Here is a 20,720-nt window from a genome sequence, read left to right as displayed (position 1 = left end):
TGTAGTGGTAGCCGCAAAAAAGGAAGGGAAAAAATGGAGGGAGGTAACCAGGACTCGGGTCCCTACAACCACACTAGCTCGGGCCCTTGGGTGAGGGGTGTAGATGGCAACAGCTGTTGGCCCTATCCATGAGCCTCCAACTGCAGACCTCAGGCACTACAGCAAGACAACCTGAAAATCAGAGTCCTGGGTCTTGCACTTGGCCATGCAGCCAACCCTGCACTCAGGTGGAGTACTGGCACAGGGGGCTGTGTTTGGGGTACAGTAGGGGACCCTGGCTCTCAGTCACACTCTCAAAAACAGGAGAGGAGAATCCAACTGCTGGTGAGGAACAATGATGGTCAGGTGAAGGACCCTATAATTGTCACCCACACCTGAGAACAGGTGAAAATCCAGTCACCAGAGAGGAACAACAGGGCACAGATGCATAATTTGGCAAATGGCACCTTGCACCTAAGAACAGGTGAGATTCCAAACATCATAGTGGTTGACATGTCCCCTTTGATGGAGAGCTTACTCCCAACTATGCCTGCCAGCCCCAGCTCTGAGTAGGGGGAAGCCTGACCTGGTGATGAACTAAACCCTCCTTGCCCAGGGACCAAGACTGATGCCTGCTCTTCTGAGACTGCCCTGCACTTCACACCCATTTTCAAGAACAATTGAAAGGAGAGCTGTTTTCCAAGGCTCATCTTCGCATGCAGATTTGACCCAGTGCCTGTGTGATCCTCCCCAGCCTCACCCACTGTTGACCCACAAGCTCCTGGCTCCAGTATTGCCACTGCCTAGCCCCTACTCTGGTCCCAAAGAGACATTTCCAACCAACCTGGCCCCTTCCCTTTCCTGTCAAACCACTCTGTAGCTCCTCATAGCCATAGGGGGAATCTGTGTGCCTCAGCCTTGAACCCCAGGCCTCTCTAACCCATATTACCCTCCTCCTCTGGGACTGCCTATTCTCACCCACCTTTGATCCTGTCACTCCCACACCCTCATGTGTCCATGCTGGCTTTGGCAAATCTCACCCACACTCAGGTGTCACTCTTCCTGTATACTCACACACATACACAAATGCTCTCTACACATATACACATACACTCACCATGTAACTCACACTCATGCACAGTACTCACATACACACTTACTTGCACACATACATTCACATATTCATGCACAAAATCACACACATACACACATAAGCATATACAGTCACTCTGCACACATAGTCACATACCCTCAGCCATACACACGTACTCATCCACACACATATTCACACACCCTCACATACACACCTACAGAGGCATAAGCATGCACTTGTTCCCTCCACATCACCCAAGCATACTTGTGCACTCGACATGCTTGCACACGTGCACTCACACAAATATGTGTGCACTCCCATATGCTCTCTTAGACACGCATGCAGCCACCCACTGGCAGTAAGTACATCCTTGCACACTCAAATCTACATTCACATACATGCACAATCACACATGCATACGCCCACTCATAGCACCATCAAAAACTGCTCCTTTTTCCATCTGTGCTCTCTCTGAAAAAGAGCTCGGGACTATACTGGTTGGCCGGAATGTTAGGGGTAGGGTCCCCTCACCCAAGGTCCCCTCACCCCTTTCCCATGCCCACCACAATGGTCCAGGGCAGCTCCTACTCACCGGCATGGTCTGGCTGCCATGCAGGGCATGGATGGCCGCCTGAGCCTCTGTGTGGGAGGAGAACTTCACGAAGGCACAGCCTACTCCAAGAGAAGAACAGGTGAGAGGCAGTGGGGTCTTTCTGGGTAGGCAGGGGCTACCAGAGAGGGGCATCAAGGCCTGGATGGCCAGTCAGCATCAGACACAAGCAGCCAGAAAGTCAGAAATCCAGACAACAGAGCTAGCCAACCATTTGCTCAGACAGAGAGCTGGACAATGAAGGATCAGGCAGTAAATGAAGCATACAGCCAGCCATATCGTTGGACGGTAAGCCAATTGGCCATCCATTTAATCAGAAAGCCAGCCAGATAGCTGCTTGTCAAATGCACAATCAAGTTAAGGGAACAGGCTTAGAGAACATCCACCAGCCACCAACACCATGAGATCCAAAGTTGTAATCAGATGTGCAGAATTAAAGTGGCAACCATGAGACACAGATGCAGAGAGATACAGTCCTGTGTGCACACTCAGGCAGAGACGCAATCCGATGGATAGGCTCGTGTGACCAGAGTTGGAGAAATGGGGATAGTCACCAGACAAGTGCAGACCCAGCTGGTCAGTCACACAGGCAGAATCAGGTGGACAGATTGCCAGACACTACCAGACACATGAAGACCCAGACAGAAACAGTCATTTGGACACCCAGGCAGAAAGAGTCAGAGACTAATAGATGCAGAAGTGATAATCAACCCTCTTCACATACAGCCACGTGGGCAGACAGGAAAATAAGTCTTTGGAGGTCATTAAATAATCATTCCTAGAGGGTACAGCCATATAGGAATGGTGGAGTAGGTAGGATCAAGCAGAGATACCGTCCACAGGCAAATCCAGGCGTAAACAGTTCCACATACAGAGTTAGGTAGAAACAGGCATCCCCAGATGGACTTATGCATGTAGGTAGGACCAGTCTTCGCCCACCCGCCAAAAAAGCTGGTCCCGACCACTGGTGAGCCCCACCCACCAGTCCCTTTCCGCGCGAATGAACTAAGCCCCGCCTCCAGAGCCGCCCCATCAAGGGATTCAACCCTCCCTCCTCGGCCCCCGGCCCCGGAGCCAGCCCAGACCCTGGCCTGTCACCTTTGCTGCTGCCATCAGGCCCCCGGAGCACCGTGCACTCGTCTATGACCCCGAAGGGCTGGAACAGCTGCAGCACATCCTCCTCCGATTGCTGCTTGTTCAGCATCCCTACAAACAGCTTCCGGTCCCCTGTGGGCGGAGACACCACCTCAGCCGAGTCCTGGCTTGAAAGCCTCTGGGAATTTCTCCATTGGGCCAGCCTGTTCTGCGTGTGCAAGGGAGATCACAGCCAGGCGCTTTCCCTGCCCTGGGTCTCTCCATCCTCCCACGTTCCTGCACGGTCCAATCTCCACGCCTTTGCTTATGCAGTATACCTCTTCTGGAATGCCCTCTCTTCAATTCTTTAGGGCCTCTGCTCCATTGCCCCCACTCTCTCGGAGGCAAAGATGGTCTCTCCCTCCTGTGGCCTTAGATAGCCCACACTTAGTACCAGGGTTAGGAACTGCCTTGCCTGGCATAGGTCCCTGTTGGTCTGTCTGTCTACCATCTAGATTTTACAGGGAGGGGTGAGTCCTGATGGCCTCATAGTGTCCAGCAGAGCTCCCTGCCCAACCTTGCCAGGTATCAGGAGGGGCCTGGCAATCAATGTTGAATGAGTGAGGGGCACATGTGTGCAGAAGACCAAGTGCCTAGGGAGCCTGCAGGCCCCATCGGGTGGGGTTGGAGTGGGTGCCTGGTTGAATGCCTGGCTGGGACCTGCCCAAGGGTAAGACTGAGAGTCAGTGTAGGCCAGCCTCTCCTGTGTGAGGCACCAAATCCTTGCTTTCTGGGCTAATTGTGCCGCTCCCCTGTAACCAGGAACAGTGGCAGCTTCCTCTCCCAGAGATTGTAAACTAGGTTACTATGGAGACCAGTTTTCTGGCAGCTGTCACTCATGGGGGTGGGAGGGAAGGAGAAACACAGAAGCAGAGAGATTGAAAATCAGGGAGAGACAGATGAGAATGAGAGAGAAAGAGGCAAAGAGAGACACAGAGAGCAGCAGAGAACCAAAAAGACAGGAGAGAAAAGATAAAAAGAGAGAAACAGATATGGAGGGAGAAAAGAGAATAAAGAAATGAAAACATGCAGGCCCCACCTCTAATTTCTGACCCACATTGGCAACGAAGTTGAACAGTATGAAAACAGGCTCCCAGACCATACAGGCTTTACCAGGTTCCTACACATACACAGGGTCCTAAGAGCCCTACCCCACACACCATCCCCAAGGCTGGCTGTTCTCCTTCAGTCCCTAATCCACCTGAGATGGGAAGGGAGGACAAAAATCTCCAAGAGTTTTTGTATCCCATTGGGGATAGCCAAGCATCACCCACTATGGGCACACCCACCACACAGTCTGCCCCCACAAAGACACCAGGCCCCCAGCCTACATGCCCACATACCCAGGCTGTTACAGTCAAGTACACACACTTGAACATACATGCCCATGCATAGGCTGGGTGTGCAGTCGTGCACACACTCCCACCACACAAGCTGCAGGAACACACATGCATATGTGCACATACTAGCACATGCCTGCAAACAGATGTGCCCAAGTATGCATGCTTACATGCACACACATACGCACTTGTCCAGATGTGCAAACATGCACACACACACACACACACCAGAAATCAATCCACTGCCCTTCAGGGACTGCATCCCCTCTGCGTCTGAAGATCCCACTACTGCTCCCTGAGAGGTGTAGGGTATTTCAAGCTCCAGGGAAAAGCAGCTGCAACTGGCCTGTGGCTCTATGGCTGGGAAGAGGGGACACGCCCCCCTGCTACCCTGTCCCTACTTTATTAGGTGTGTGAGCAGGCAGGACTGCTGCAGCCTTTTGTGAAGGGCTCTTCCCTCCTTCCCCTTTCCTCTGTCAACCCCCAGCCTGGAGGTCATGGAGAGATGACAACTACCTCCACGACTTTCACTGTCGGCAGGTTTCACCTGGATTGGCCGCGCCATCTGTGAAGAGAGGGAGAGGGGGAGGTCAAGGTCAGCAGTGAGAGTAGCGTGGGTAGGGACTTTGCCTGAGCTCTGCCAGGCAACCCTGCCTACCTCCCCAGCCTCAGCATCCCGCCAACCACCTGGCAGCAACTAACATTCCACTCAAACCAAACAACACATGGTCCCGCCTACAGGGCTTTGCTCACACTGTCTGGAAAACTCTTACTAAGCCCTTTAAACTCAGTAACAATATCCCTTCCTCCAGGAAGCTTTTCCTCCCCAAGTGCAATAGACTGTTTACAAAAATGGCCCGACTCCTCCAGTCTCTGTATGTGATGCGACTTTGTGGTTTCTCTCATCAATAACTGGAGTCTATTTTCCTTTTGCATTTGAACTTGGCTTGCTCTGACCAAGAGAATATGATGGAAGTGAAGTTGTGGAAGTTCCAATCTTGGCCTCAAGAGACCTTGTGACCCTGGGATTACCAGCTGGACATGCCCAGGGAAGTTACTGGAGGAATGGTAGATCTCATGTACAGAGGCCCCACTGACACACAGGACTTAGGAGTGAGGTCATCCTGGCCCAACTTGCCCTAGTCAAGACCTACCTGGCAGCAGCTGCATGAGTGACCCCTGAAGAGACCAGCAGAACCACCCAGCTGAGCAGGTCAGGAATACCAACCGACAGAATCATAAACAAATAAAATGGTTTGGTTGGTTTGTTACTCAGAAGTAGTTAATACACCAAGGCTGCTACTTTTAGTCAGCTCTCTGAGCCTTGGTGGGAGGACTGTCATACTTGAGTGGACTGGCCTGCAATCTGGACTCATTGTTCTGGATACTTCTATCTCCCACCCCTGGCACTGAAAATTATGTTTAACAGAAGAAATCCTCCACTAGCCCCTATCTCTAAACTTACCCAGCCATGGGTATGATATAAGCTAATGTGAATATTTGACAACAGACTTGAGAGATGTAGAATGAGGGTGGCATTTGCTTCTCCATTGGTCCTAGGACAGAATCCCCTTCCCAACCTGGTGTCTCATTCTTCAAAACCCAACTCAAGAGCCCCCACATAGGCAATTCTTCTACCCCTCTGTTCCCTCCTCCTTCTGCCTCAGGGCAGGACATGTCTATGTGTTGCTCTTCTTCCTCCAGTCTTGGGACTACAGCATCACCCCACAGAGGGCAGAGGACATGGGAAGATCAGAGGAACCTGGTGAACTGAGCTGACCAGAAGAAAGTAGCCAACATCTGCTAGCACAGAAAGGCACCTGTTCCTTCCCCAACAGGCCTGGGGTCAGCGAGTCCTGGTCCTACATCAGACAATTTTAAAGTAGATCCCTACCCATCCAGAGAAGGTGCTTGATAAATGTCAGTTTTCTAATCATAGTGCAGTTACACAGCAAGCTCAAGAGAGAGGCATGATTTTCACCCCATTGTTTTTATTCAGTGAGAGGAGGAGAGGCAAAGAGAGACTCCCACATGTGCCCTAACTGGGATCCACCCAGCAAGCCCACTAGGGGGCAATGTTCTGCCCATCTGGGGCATTATTCTGTTTCAGCAACCAAGATGATCTTAGTGCCAGAGGCGGAGGCTATGGAGCCATCCTCAGTGCCTGGGGCCAATTCACTCCATTAAAGCCATGGCTGCAGGAGGAGAAGAGATAGATAGAGAGAGGGAAGTGAGTGGGGGAGAGGAGGAGAAGCAGATGGCCACTTCTCTTGTGTGCCCTGACTGGGAATCAAACCCAGGACACCCATATGCTAGGCAGATGCTCTACAACTGAGCCAACTAGCCAGGGCCTCACACCATTTTACAGATGTCTAAATCAAGGCCCTGGAGAAGTAATTTACTATATCCATCAAGGTCATGGGAGATGAGTTAAGGCACTAAGGATTCTTAGAGATCAAATTTGAATGAATAAAGACCCCTTTGCAACTTTGAAAATCACATGCTTCTCCTCTGAACTCCTTCCACTTCTCTCAGGCTGTATCCCAGCTCTGAACCTCTTTCCTGGCCCCCTCCATCACTCAGCACCCACTTTCCCTGAGCCTCTTCCCCTCGGAAATTGCCCTTTCTGTCTCTAGCTTCCCTCCCCTCTCGGAGTCCCCCTCCTTCTGAGTCCTTTCTGTCTCTCTGCACTTCCTGCCCTATCTGAGCCCTCCTACTTTGGATACCTCTCCCTCTCTCAGTGTGTGTCCCAGGCACATATGGGCCCAGCTGCCTCAATTTAAATTTAGCCTAGGGAGCTTCAGAACCAGAGAGGCCTCAGTCTCCCCAACCCAGTGTCCTCAATTACTATAGCCACCCAGCCACACCCTCAAAGGGAAAGGGGAACCATGTCTCTCTCACACACACTCTCTCTCTCTCTCTGTCTCTCTCTCTGAGGTTTCTCCACCTGGGTACCATACCCTGCTAGCCGGAGGCAGGAGTGAAGATTATTTCAACCAGCTGGGAGGGACCAGATTCTGGACTGGGGTCAGACTAAGGTGGTAAAGGGAGGTGGGGAGAAAGGGGGCACCTGAGTATCAGCCTCCTGCTCACCCACCCCTCCCACCTCACCTCCACTGGCCTGCACATCCTCCCTGCTACCAGCACCTTGGGCAGATGAGGATAGGGTTGCCGTGGCAACACTGATTCACCACATGGAAGCTGGCAATTGTTGTTACCATGGAAACCACCTCTTAGGGGTGAGCCTAGCTCCTGCCTTGCACAAAAGAGATATTTAAATATAATCTTCTATAGATGGATGAGCCAAGAGAGAGAACTTGGGAGGGGGCCACAGAGAGGGAACCTGCCCCCATCCCAGAACCCTCAACCCTCACCCCTTTCTTGTGGCCTGGGTACTTGCTTTTCACCTGCTCTGCCTGCTGTGCAACCTAGAACCTTTTGCCTCCTACTGGGAGACTCCTCCTTCCTCTTGGGTCAGCTTGACAGCAGGGAGAGGTCCTGATCTAGTCCCAGAAGCCAAGCAGGCAACCTCCTTCTCTCCAGCCCCCTACTTGAAAGCCAAGGCTCAGAGACGCAGCTGTCTGTACCCCACAACCCTGTACCCCATCTTACCCGCTGGCCTGGAGACCCATACCAGACTGGCATCCATGTGATGTGGCCTGCAAGGCCATCCCAGGGCTCACAGGAATACACCACACAAATGCTGAGGCCCACCGCCTCACTCCTTGTGTCCGATGTTGAGGAGCTCCACCAGCCACTGGCCAGGCCCTGCCTGTCCATGGAGCCTGGAGGAGATGAGTCATGGAGGGAGGCAGGTCTCCCCATAACCCACCTCTCCAGTTGTCCCTACCCACCCAACTGGCTCTTCCCACCTCCTTCTATCTCCCTCTCTCCATCTGTCCCACGAAGGTCTCTGCCAAGTGCTCTCCCTACCCCTCCACTTTCTCTAGCTCCCCAATGCTGCATCTCTTCCCTCCCTGCCCTCTCTTCCTCTTTTCATTTACGTATTCCTCAGCATTCCCAGTGTGCCCCATATTGAGTGATTCTGCAGTCCCAAGGAGGATCTTACTTGTCTGGTAAAGGGAGAGACAGAGGCAGATATAGATACTCCCAAACTCATAGGTTCAGGGTTGGGGAAGAGGGCAGAATCAAAGGCTGGAGGAGCCTAGAGCAAAGAACACTGAAGAGGCAAAGGCTATCCTGGGGCTGCACTGACGATGGAAAGTCTGCAGTGAGTTTTGAAGTGTATAGAGTTTTGAATAGGAGTTTGACGGGGAGACAATTTCTCATGTTGGAACAATATGTATAGCCACTGTCTCATTTAATCTCCAACTTTGTGAGATGGAAACATTCCCATTTTATGGATGGGGAAATCAGAAAGTGAAAGAAGAAAGTCAGAATCAGAGGCCTAATCCTGCTGATTTCCTCAGTGTCTCCAGCCAAGGGTCCTGTGGGCTGGAACTCCAGGAGTGTTTGTCTTTAGGGCGGGCACACGTGAAGTGCCTGGGATCCAGTCCTCGCTCCGCCCATCACCCCTCCAGCTTCTGCTGGGTGACTTCAACTAAGCCATACACCATTGGAAAAATAGGGTCCCTTAAGTCTGACCTGTATATATTACAGATGGAGAAACTGAGGCCAGTGGGGGGGGGGGAGAGACTGCAAGAAGAGTCTCTAGTGGTCAGACCAGGGCTCCAGAGTGTCCTGGATTTGCAAAGTTGTGCCTCTAGAAGATGTAGGGACCCCAGGAAAAGCCCCAAATGTGTTGTTTCCAAGGGGTGTGGAGAGGAAGGAAGCAAGGTAGACTCCCACTCTGGGCTGCCTAGGCCACCATTTCAGCCTCCTCTTCTCCCACCTGGGCCCAGGCCAATCCCCTCTCCTGGTCTAGATGCTGCCATGGCTCCCTATTGCCTTTGGAGTAGCATGTTAGCTCCTCATCCTGGCATTAGAGCCAAATTCACTGCTCAGCCCCAGGCGTTCCTCCCAAGCCCCCAGGACACTGGTGTTGTATTAATTGGGCTAGAATACACCCCTCTGTACCCTATCCTTGCCTTGAAGGAGGCCCCTCAAATGCTACCTCTTCCTGAAGCCTTCCCATTGCTATCCATTTGCTTTGGTTGCTTTGCCCAGACCTTGCTTTGATCATGGCACATCCCCCAACACACACACGCACACACACACACACGCGAGCACACACATACACACATACTGTTGCTCTTTTGGGTGAGCTCCTTGGAGCAGTGGCTGAGGAGGCTATGCCTCTTTACCCAAAAAACCCAGCACAGGGTCCACAACTAACAACTGAAATGAAATGAAGCAAGATCTATGGTTTTTATAGAAAGCGAAACCCAGTCCCTGTCCCCATGGGCACAGAGCAAGCTGAATATGTGCTGGGCACAGTGCTCATCAGGAGAGGTAACCCAAGAGTTTGTGCCAGGCCGTGTCTACACTATCCCTCTTACATGGGAGCAAACAGGCTCAGAAGGATAACACGACTAGCCATGAATCCTGAAGCTTGACTTGCCTTGGATGGTCCATTCATTCATTCAGCATAGATTTCCCAAGTTCCCATTGTGTGTTTAGCACCTGGCATGTATGACCTCACAGAATCCTAAAAACTTTCCTACAGTCCCATTTCACAGGTAATAAAACTGAGGCCCAGGAAGGTCAACTCATTAGATTTGGCACCTTGGGGCCCCTGATTCATTTGCAGGTTTGGCTTGACCCTGAGCCAAGTCATGGGGCGTGGGCATGAGTCCTGCAAGGGGGCAACCTCAGAGAACCCTGTGTGTATGAAGAGGTTTTCAAGAAGGGTCTATGGTGGGACCCACAGCCGAACAGACAGACACATCAAGTTCTGGGGTGCTTAGGTGGGCAGAAGTGTGGCTTTCATGATGAAAGAGATGGTGTTGCCTTAAACAGTTCAGCCCCTTATTGTCCAAGAGACAGTGGCCCACTGGCCTCCACTGTCCCCATAGGACCCATTCCACCACCAGGATCTTAGCCCAGCTGAGATCTTCCACTGGGATCTGAGGCACTTGCCCAATCTGAATTCAGAGTCCTGGGTCCATTCCAGACTCTATTCTGAGATTCTGTTATTCAATTTAGGATGTTACTCCAGAATGCTGAGATTTGATTAAACTGTGTCCCTCATGGACCCCACTGGCACACTTGAGGAGGAGACTGAAAAGGGCATCATTCTCACTTCAGAAAGCAGCATTAAGGGAGGGGGAGCTCGGCTGTGCCATGACGGGGCGGGGTGGGGGGGGGACACAAGACAAGCAAATGACTCAGGTCACTCCCTTCCTGGTTTATCAAGAGATAAAAAGACGAAATGTCCACTCTTCACTGCCTTCCCCAACACACACATGCACATGGGTTTTTGGGAGGGAGGGGTGTGCAAGGGACAGGAGAGATGATGGCTGTCTTGATCTCTAGAGTGACTCAGCTCTGGCCCCTAACTCCCTGGCTGTGCATGCAAGCATGTGCAGGCACAAGAGCAGGTGTGGGGGCGGGGGGGAGGGGTTCTCCAGCACGAGGTGAACCTCATGCAGCTCCATCTTCTGGTGAAGATGTCTTGGGCAGGGGGTGAAGTGGGGTTCAGACATGGGTGCTCAGATGCAGCTGACAGGCGAGGGGTGCCTTCTGCCCCAACAGCCACACACACACTCTGTGCAACCTGAAAATGAGCTTCCAGCTCTGGTTCTGAAAGGTTGATCCCACATCTATGGTGTCCTTGGAAGACGGTGGTTTAACCAGAAAATCAACCCCTTCACTAACCAGAAGCTAAAGGTACACACACTTAGGGTTCAGAACTCCTGAGTATGTGCCTGATGGGACCATGGCACACTCCCACCAGAACCAAAACACAGACAAGGGTCTCTGTTTGGAACATCAGAAACTGGAAATAACCCAAATGTCCACCAACAGGAAGATGAACAAATAGGTTATGTATTCATGCCGTGGAATACTACATGGCAACAAAAAAGCACCGATTAGGGATGCACGTAGTGCTGACTCTCATGCAAAGTGGGAAAAAACGCAGGTGGAAAAGCCTGAGTAGAATATGATTCCATTCATATTGGGTTAAAAGGAAAACAGGCGAAAGCTATCTAATGTTTTAGGAATGTATTTATAAGTGCTGAGACCATGGAGAAAAACAGGGATTGGATACCATAAAAGTCAGAATAGTGGCTTCTCCAACAGGAAGAGAGAGGCTGTGACTCGAGGACATGGGGTGGAGGGTTCTGGTGTCTGACTGTGTAGTAATAATGGGGGTGCTTGTTTTATTGTTATTTGTGTGACTGCACTTTTCTCTTTGTGTGTTCTTTTATCTCTATGGTATTTTGCAAACTTTAAGAAATATTTTTTAAAAATCAGGCTGTACTTACTCCCACAAAATGCTGCCCAGGCCTGGGGGGAGGTTTCCAGGGGTCCCTCCTTCCCCAGGCTGTCCTGAGCCACCGCCCCTTATTTATCAAACATCAACCTTCACCCCCAGGAGGGTAGGGACCAGCTTGCAGGAAACTGAAGCAGACAAGCCAGAGGTTCAAAGCCTGCAGAATGGGGTGGATGTAGCTGCAGTCCTCACCTGCTGGGTAACCTCGCATGAGTCCCTTCTGTCTTACCCACAGTCTCCCCCTCTGTCGAATAGGACTGGCAGCAGCCCTAGCCCCTGTAGTGGACATGGCATCTAGATGAGGGACCCTAGCAGTGCCCAACAATGGTGACAATTTACTCTCCGGGCCTTGTGTGGAGACTGGGGAAACTGAGGCCCAGAGAGGCAAGGGTATTGCCTGATACTCCTCACCACCCAACTGTAAGCTGGTATCAAAGAGAGACCTTGAACTCTGCTATCTAGACATATGATGACACTGCATCATGTTCCTGGGTCTAGAACATTCTAGGTCTGTACTGTCTAACATGGTAGCTGACTCCTGATATAGAACATTCTAGATTTGAGCTGTCCAATGTGGTAACCACTGGCCATACATAGCTATTTAAGTTTAAATTTATTAAAATTAAATAACATTAAAATTCAGTTCCTGAGTCATACTTGCTGCATTTTTTAAAATTAAGTGAAAGATAACGAGGCAGAGATAAACTCTCGCATGCATCCTGACAGGGGATCCACCCAGCAAGCCCCTACAACGTGATGATCTGCCCAGCTGCGCTGTTGCCGAGCAACAGAGCTATTTTAGCACCTGAGGCTGAGGCCATGTAGCCATCCTCAGCACCCGGGGCTAATTTTGCTAGAACCTTTAGACCCATGGCTGCCAGAGGGGAAGAGAGAGAGAGAGGGGTGAGGGGAGGGGTGGAGAAGCAGATGGTTGTTTCTCCTGTGTACCCTGACTCAAAATCGAACCCAGGACTTCCACATGCTAGGCTGACATTTTACCACTGAGCCAACCAGCCAGGGCTATTTGCTGCATTGTAAAGGCTTAAAAGTCACATATAACTAGTGAACAGCACAGACAGGACATGTCCATCATTGGAGAAAGTTCTATTGGATAGCAATCAGGGGTCCCCAAACTTTTTACACAGGGGACCAGTTCACTGTCCCTCAGACCATTGGAGGGCCGCCACATACAGTGCTCCTCTCTCTGACCACCAGTGAAAGAGGTGCCCCTTCTGGAAGTGTGGTGGGGGGCCGGATAAATGGCCTCAGGGGGCCGTATGTGGCCCGCGGGCCGTAGTTTGGGGAAGCCTGGTCTAGAATGAGGTTTGGCAAATTATAGCCTGATTATTCTGATCCCCTGTCTGTTTTTGTAAATAAAGTTTTATTAGCACACAGCCATACCCATTCATTTATATGTTGTCTGAGGTTTTATGTTGCCATCTGGCTGGTAAAGCCAAAAAGATATACTTTTTGATCCTTTAAATGAAAAATTTTGCAGATCCTGCCCAACCTGTGGTGGCACAGTGGATAAAATGTCAACCTGCAATGCTAAAGTCCCTGGTTTTAAAACCTGGGCTTGCCCAGTCAAGGAACATATGACAAGCAATCAATGAACAACTAAAGTGAAGCAACTATGAGCTTATACTTCTTGCTCCCCACCCCACCTTTCTCTCTATAAAATAAATAAATAAACAAATAATTAATTAAATAAATAACTTTGCTGATCCTGGACTCAGAACATTTTGGAACTATACTGTTCAATATAGTAGCTACCAGCCACATATGGCTGCTGAGCCCTTGAAATGGGGCTTGTGTGACTAGGGAATGGAATTTTAAATTTTGTTTAATTCTAATTAATAAACTATGTTGACTGTTGAAATGGTAAGATTTCACAGATGTGTTAAAATAAAATATGGTGTTAAAATTCACTTTAGCTGTTCCTTCTTCCTTTTTACTTTTTTTTTTCTTTTTTTTCTGTATTTTTCTGAAACCGGAAACGGGGAGAGACAGACAGACTCCCACACGCGCCCGACCGGGATCCACCCGGCACGCCCACCAGGGGGCGACGCTCTGCCCACCAGGGGGCGATGCTCTGCCCCTCCGGGGCGTCGCTCTGTTGCGACCAGAGCCACTCTAGTGCCTGCAGCAGAGGCCGAGGAGCCATCCCCAGCACCTGGGCCATCTTTGCTCCAGTGGAGCCTCGGCTGCCGGAGGGGAAGAGAGAGACAGAGAGGAAAGAGAGGGGGAGGGGTGGAGAAGCAGATAGGTGCTTCTCCTGTGTGTCCTGGCCGGGAATCGAACCTGGGACTTCTGCACACCAGGTCGACGCTCTACCACTGAGCCAACTGGCCAGGGCCCTTCTTCCTTTTTAAATGTTGCTGGTAGAAATTTTAACTACTCTAAGTGGTTTGCATTGTATTTCTATTAGTGCTGCTCACCAGCTCCTTAGTCTCCTGATGAGGATTTATCCACCCGGGCACTATTGATTTGGGGTGGATAATTCTTTGTTGCAGGGGACTGTCTTGTGCCCTATAGAGTGTTGAGCAGCATCACTGGCCTCTACCCACAGCATCTTCCAGTTTTGACAATGACAAATGTCCCCCTGGGAACAGAATTGCCCTGAGTTTTAAACTCCTCCTAACCTAATGTAAACTCTTCCATTAGATGACAGAGACTCTTGTGTGTTCTCAACAACACGCCAGGCAAGTTTCCAAGTCTTGGTACACTCTGTCCTCACACCACCCCCATCTTCATCTCCACCTGCTATCTTCCCCATCTCTCAAGACTCAGCTCAAACGAACCCTTTCCCAAGAAGCCATCCTGTTTGCTCTCTACTAAGTCCTCTATGCAGGCCAGCTGGTTCTCCCTGGCGATGCTGACCCGGGTCGGCCTTACATCTGGCCATTCATTTTGTGGTAGCCCTTTGTAGTGGGTTGAATGGTGGCTCCTCTAAAATATGTCCAAGTCCTAACCTCTGTAATCTGTGAATGAAACAGGACCTTATTTCGAAAGGGGGTCTTTATGGGTGGAATTAATCAACGGATATCGAGATGACGTCATCCTGGAATTAAGGTGATCCTTAAATCTAATGATAGATGTTCTTATAAGAGAAAGGCAGAGGGATATTGGAAAGATGTAGACACAGAGGAGACAGCCACGTGACAGTAGAGGCAGGAGTTAGTGAAGTGATGAATCAATCTCCAAGCCAAGGAACTTCTGGCAGCCACCAGAAGCCAGGAGAGAGTCATCGAAAAGATTCTCCCAGAGGGAGTGCAGCCCTGCTGTCACCTTGATTTCAGACTTCTGGCCTACAGAACTGTGAGATAATATGTTTCTATTGCTTTAAACCCCCCAGCTTGCATTTCTTTGTTAAGCAGCCCCGGGACTCCAGTAGTTGGAAGGGGGTTTTGAAAATGAAAATCAGACCAGGTCATTCCTCTGCCTGCCACTGTCCCATGGCCCAGCCACCCTTGGAATAAAATCTAAACTCCTCACGTGGTCCTGCCCTTTTCTCCTTCCCCATCCTCCTTCCACCTTTCCCTACTCCCATGGCTTTACTCTTCACTCTGCTGACCTCGCTGCTCCTCAAATGTATCGAGCTTGGTCCAGCCTCAAGGCTTTTGTACTGGCTGTGTCCTCTGTCAGGAATGCCCTTCCTGCAGATAGTGCTTGGCTCCCTCCCATCAGGTCACTTCCTCAGAGAGGAAGGCCTTCCCTAACCACCCGGTTTATCTAGAACCCACTTGGCAGGCACACCCCCGACTTCCCACTATCGGCTGTGCTGTGCTCATGTTCCCAGCATTGATGGCCACAGATGCCCCAAGCAGTACCTGAATGCTTTTGATGCTGATGGGTCCCTGAGAATTCCAGAAGGAATTCCCCACTCCCAGTGCCACAAATCTCATTATGGTTCCTTCACTTTCCATCAGAAGGCGCTGCCTGGGGGCCAAGCCTCACTTGGTTTAGGTGACCCCTATTCTTCACTGGGGCAGGGACCTCTTGCTTACCTAAAGAGGACAGGGCTGGCAAGAAACACGTGGCAGGAGCACAGCCTGTGCTGGCCTCCCCTGGAGATGGAAATATTTCCAAGCAACCCCTGCATCAAGGTGCTGTAGCTCTATTTGGTTCTATGTTCCTGCAACACACCAGGCACAGTTCTGTCTCAGGGCCTTTGCACATGTTACTCCTTCTACCTGCTTATGCTTCCTCATCTTCATGTCTCAGGCCAATGACATTCATACCCTGGGCCAGGTGCCATCTGCATTACCACTCACAACCACTCTGGTATGATGCATAGGGCCAGATATTCAGTAAGCACTCAATGAATACTCACTCTGGTGATCATTTCTGTCCCTCTGAACCTTATGCCTCTTTTTGAGTCCAGATACAATGGCCTTCACAGCTGATCCCAAAAAAGCCTTCAGCCTTCCAGGGCTGAGAGAAGCCCCTTTATTCCCCCAGCCCCCTGGACAGCATCCAGACTCACCCCGGGCAAGGTCTTCTGTTCGTGTAGAGCAGTCTGAGCTTTGATGGCAGAATCCCTGGCACAGTAAGTGAGAAAGGCACAGCCTGGAGGTGAGAGAATGGAGGTGTTAAAAGCAGAGGATTCTGTATACCCATGGTTACAGCAGCATAATTTACAATAGCCAAGAGATGGAAACACCCCCTAGTGCCCATGGATGGATGGATGGATAAACCCAATGTAGTCCAGCCATACAGTGGAATATTATTCAGTCTGTAAAGAAGAAATTCTGACACCTGCTACAGCATTGATGGACATTAAGGATATTTTGCTCAGTGAAATAAACCAAACACAAATAGACAAATAATGTATAATTCCACTCATAGGAGGTGGCCAGAGGAGTCAAATCCATGGAGACAGAAATTAGAATGGTGGGTGCCACGGGCTGAGGGAGGAGGCTGAAGAGTTAGTGTTTAATGGGGAGAGAGTGTCAGTTTGGGAAGGTGGGAAAGTCCTGGAGATGGATGGTGGTGATGGCTGCACACAATGTGACTGTGCCGAATGCCACCGAGCTGTGCACTTAACAATGGTTAAGCTGGTCAATTTAATATTGTGCAGTTTACTATAGTAAAAAAAAAAAATAGAAGAAAGGAGAAAAATGGTTAAAGTGGTAGGTTTTATGTTGTGTGTAATTTACTACAATTAAAATAATAAAAAGAGGACCCTGAGACCACCTTTTGGGAAGGTAGTAGCAATGATTCAGTGCCCCCTACTGCCTCTTCTCATAGAGTGAAACAGGGAAGGGATGAGAGGAGCCCCAGCTATTAATGAAGTCCATGGCTCACACTGATAAAGAGATGCTCAGAACTGTGGGCTGGGTGATGTGGGGTCAGGGGAGTGGGCAGAGCTGTGTCCTGGGGAAGGGGTGGTGGGAAGACAGTGGGGAGGGCACCAGCAGCTCCAAGAAGCCAGAAGAGGTCCCAGCACTGGGATGAGAAGCAATGGGCACTGCCACTGATTTGCTTTTGATCTTGAATGAGACACTGCTCCATCTTTGCCTCAGTGTCCCCAATCAGAGAGAATGATCTGAGAGCACCATGAAATGGACCAACCAAAAGGCATCAGCGGAGTGAGATGGTGCATAGGTCGGTGGCAAAAAGCAGGGTCCATCAGGAGAGGCACGGGTCAGGGCTAGCCCTGAAGGGGTCCAAAGCCAGGGTGTGAATGGATGACCACCTGGGATTGGGGCAGGGGGTGGGGTATAAGGGTGGGAGGCAGTGTGAGGCATTGGAAGTGACAGAGGCAAGAAACACTGAGAGACAGAAACAAAAATAAGCAATGAGAAAGAAGCACCCAGAGAAAGACCAATAGACCAAAGGTATTTTGAAAGATGTTTGCAGGAGGAGGGGGTGAGGGTTGCAGGCAGGTGTCAGGTACCCTGGGATGGACACAGAGGTCTGGGCCCAGAGCTGGGGTTTACCTCTCTAACATCTGTGGGCCTTGTTTTCAATGCCTGTGAAATAAGACCATCATTTGCTGCTCTGATGCTGTTGGTCTCTGAGTTCCTCATCCCCACCTCCTCCCATTTATGGTCCCTATCTCTCTGCCTCCCTTCACTCCTGGCCTCCTGTGCAGAGGAGCTCTAGGGTGCCCACTTCTGTCCCAGGCAGGAGCTAATTAAAGCTGAGTTTTGATAGGCTATGCTCACCACAATGGCTGCTCCTACCAGCTGGCTGGGTGATGGGGTGGGGTCCCTGCCCCAGGCCTGAGACATCTACCAGAATCCTGAGGAGGGGGGCACCAGGAGAGCTGATGAGAGTTCATAGCATTTTAAAAAAAAATTTGTAAAATGTAAAATACTACAGCCACTGTGGAGAACAGTTTGGTGGTTCTTCAAAAAGAACTTAGATGTAGAATTATCATATGATCCAGCAATTCCACTTCTGGGCAGATACCCAAAAGAATTGAAAGCAGGGACTCAAGAAATATTTGCACACACATGCTCACAGCACCATTATTCACAATAGCCAAAAGGTAGAAACAACCCAAATATTGATCAACAGATGAATGGATAAATGAAATGTGAGATGTATGTACAATAAAGTATTATTCAACCTTAGAAAAGAAGGAAATTCTTTTTTTTTTTTCTGTATTTTTCTGAAATTGGAAACGGGGAGACAGTCAGACTCCCGCATGTGCCCGACCGAGCTCCACCCGGCATGCCCACCAGGGGGCGATGCTCTGCCCATCTGCGGCATTGCTCCGCTGCAACCAGAGCCATTCTAGCGCCTGAGGCAGAGGCCACAGAGCCATCCCCAGCTCCCGGGCCAACTTTGCTTCAATGGAGCCTCAGCTGTGGGAGGGGAAGAGAGAGACAGAGAGGAAGGAGGGGTGGAGAAGCAGATGGGCGCTTCTCCTGTATGCCCTGGCCAGGAATCGAACCCGGGACTCCTGCACGCCAGGCCAACGTTCTACCACTGAGCCAACTGGCCAGGGCCAAGAAGGAAATTCTGACCCATGTTACAACTTGAATGAACCTAGGGACATTATATTCAGTGAAATAAGCCAGACACAAAAGGCCAAATACTATATAATATCACTTTCTGAGGTTCCAAAAGGAATCAGATCCACAGAGACAGACAGTAGAATGGTGGGAGCCAGGGGGAGGAGGATGGGGAATCCATGTTTAAAGGGGACAGAGTGTCAGTTTGGGAAGATGAGAATGTTCTGGAGATGGATGGTGGTGATGGTTGCACAACAATGTGAGTGTACTTAATGCCACTGGGCTGTACACTGTAAAATGGTGAATTTTACCACAATAAAAAAATCATAATTGATATATATATATATTACAAACCTCCTCTCTCCCTCCCCCCAAAAAGAAGTTCAGAACATATAAGGATACAATGTAACAAATAATTATAAAGTCATGTGACCATTTCACAGGTCCAGAAATAGAACATACCAGAAGCCCCAATGTTCCTCCTACTCTACGACAATCTTTCTTCCCCCAAAAGTGACCATTCCCCTGGCCCTTGTGATAACCAGGTCATTGCTTTCATATGGCTTTCCACACCACATGCATCACTACTCAATGTAGTTGAGTGCTTCCCTGTGTTGAACTTACATAAGTGGAATCAGAGCCCATGTTCTCTTTTGTGTCTGGTTTCTTCCATTCAACAAGGGGTGGTTGTGTGTCTCAGGGATTCATTTCTTTTTGTTTCTATGTAATATTTTATCTCATGAATACACTAAAAATGGTTATCCATTGTCCGTGGAAGGCATTTAGCCTGTTCATTGTTTGGGACTATCATGAATAAAGCTGCTATGGAACATTCTTGCATATATACATATTTTGATGCACAAATGCATATCCAATAATGGGATTGCTGGTTATAGGTTGGTGTATGTTTAAGTTTAATTAATTCTTTCAGTTTTCCAAAGTGGGTTGCACCCATGTATAATGTATACTTCCACCAACAGGGTCTGAGAATCTTATTAGTGCTTCTTTCTCACCAAATTGGTTTTTCCAGGCTTTTAAATGTTAGTCATTATGATGCGTGTGCCATTGCATTTCCTTGAAATTTTGACATACATTCCTAGAGTTATTAATGAAGCCAGGCACATTGTTGCTCTGTAAAAGTTCTTTATATATTGTGTGTATTTATCTGTTTTTGGTTATGGATGATGCAAACATTTTCTCTCAATCCATTATCTTTCTATTCTTTTTCTGTATGTATGTTTCTATTTTCTGAATTTACTCCCCCAAGGTTCCTCCTTGGGTCCATTCTTGCTTGTGGAGTCCTCCCTGCAGAACATGAAATGTGCTGACTCTGGGAGGGTAGAGAAAGACCCTGGAGCACCCTCCCATATAAACCATCAGCCTCTACATCTGGAAGTTTTGTTGCAGGAGGAACAAATCGCGGGCCGCTATCCCTGGTGCTGAAAATGTGTGATGTTTACCCGTGTCTGGATAAATAGAGCCTTCTGGGTAAACAGAGTTTTCAGTTCCTAGTAGGATTGGATTCCCCCCCCCCCCCAATTCATACGTTGCTTTCCTAACTCCCAGGACCTCAGAATGTGCCCTTATTTGGAAATAGAGTCATTGCAGATGTAATTAGTTAAGAAGAGGTCATACTAGATTAAGGTGAGCCTAATGCAATAGAATTGTACTCAGAAGAGAGAAGGAATCTGGACACAGAGACGTACACACACACACAGGGAGAAGGCCATGTGAAAACAAAGGCATGTATCATCAAGCCAAGGAACAGTGAGGATTGCCAGCAGCACTGGAAGCTGGAAGGGGGGCCTGGACCAGGTTCTCCCCCACAGTCTCAGAAGGAACCAACTCAACTGATATCATGATATCACACTTCCAACCTCCATAACTGTACTCTCTGTGGGAAACCTCACCCCACCCGATGCCCACATCAGGCAAGTCTCTCATCCTGATTCCACACCACACCACACACCAGCCCCATTGATAACACGGGAGCTTGGGATGGGTGTCCATAAGCTCCTCCCCAAACTGGCTGAACCCTGAGGGGTTAACTGATGGGTGGGGCAAGTAGAGAGGGCAGTCCCTCCTTCAAGAACCAGTAGACAGAATGCTTAGCACTCAACAATCCTATGGTTTCCTGTACATCTAAAGTTCAGACCAGGACTTAGCTTAGGGGTGGACAGTGCCCACAGATGTCTCAAGACCC

The 20,720-nt window shown here is 49.6% G+C and overlaps 1 protein-coding gene across 7 annotated transcripts in view; it reads right to left on the bottom strand.

The window, feature by feature from the left end:
* CELF5 (CUGBP Elav-like family member 5) overlaps window positions 1–20,720 on the bottom strand; it is a 44,351-nt gene that overhangs the window by 12,061 nt on the left and 11,570 nt on the right. For 6 of the 7 annotated variants that reach the window (XM_066343432.1, XM_066343441.1, XM_066343469.1 and 3 more), the window contains exons 2-5: window positions 16,039–16,121; window positions 4,670–4,721; window positions 2,781–2,909; window positions 1,665–1,744 (exon numbers count right to left, since the gene is read on the bottom strand). In XM_066343432.1, coding sequence (XP_066199529.1) covers window positions 1,665–1,744; window positions 2,781–2,909; window positions 4,670–4,721; window positions 16,039–16,121 — 344 coding nt within the window. Of the gene's footprint in view, window positions 1–1,664; window positions 1,745–2,780; window positions 2,910–4,669; window positions 4,722–7,768; window positions 7,827–16,038; window positions 16,122–20,720 lie in introns of those variants that run through there. The other variant, XM_066343460.1, reaches the window with a different exon arrangement.

The sequence above is a fragment of the Saccopteryx leptura genome, chromosome 1 (genome assembly GCF_036850995.1).
Source record: "Saccopteryx leptura isolate mSacLep1 chromosome 1, mSacLep1_pri_phased_curated, whole genome shotgun sequence".
Taxonomy (NCBI): Eukaryota; Metazoa; Chordata; class Mammalia; order Chiroptera; family Emballonuridae; genus Saccopteryx; species Saccopteryx leptura.
The sequence above is the reverse complement of the archived record's forward strand: the minus strand, read 5'-3'. Positions and strand labels throughout refer to the sequence as shown.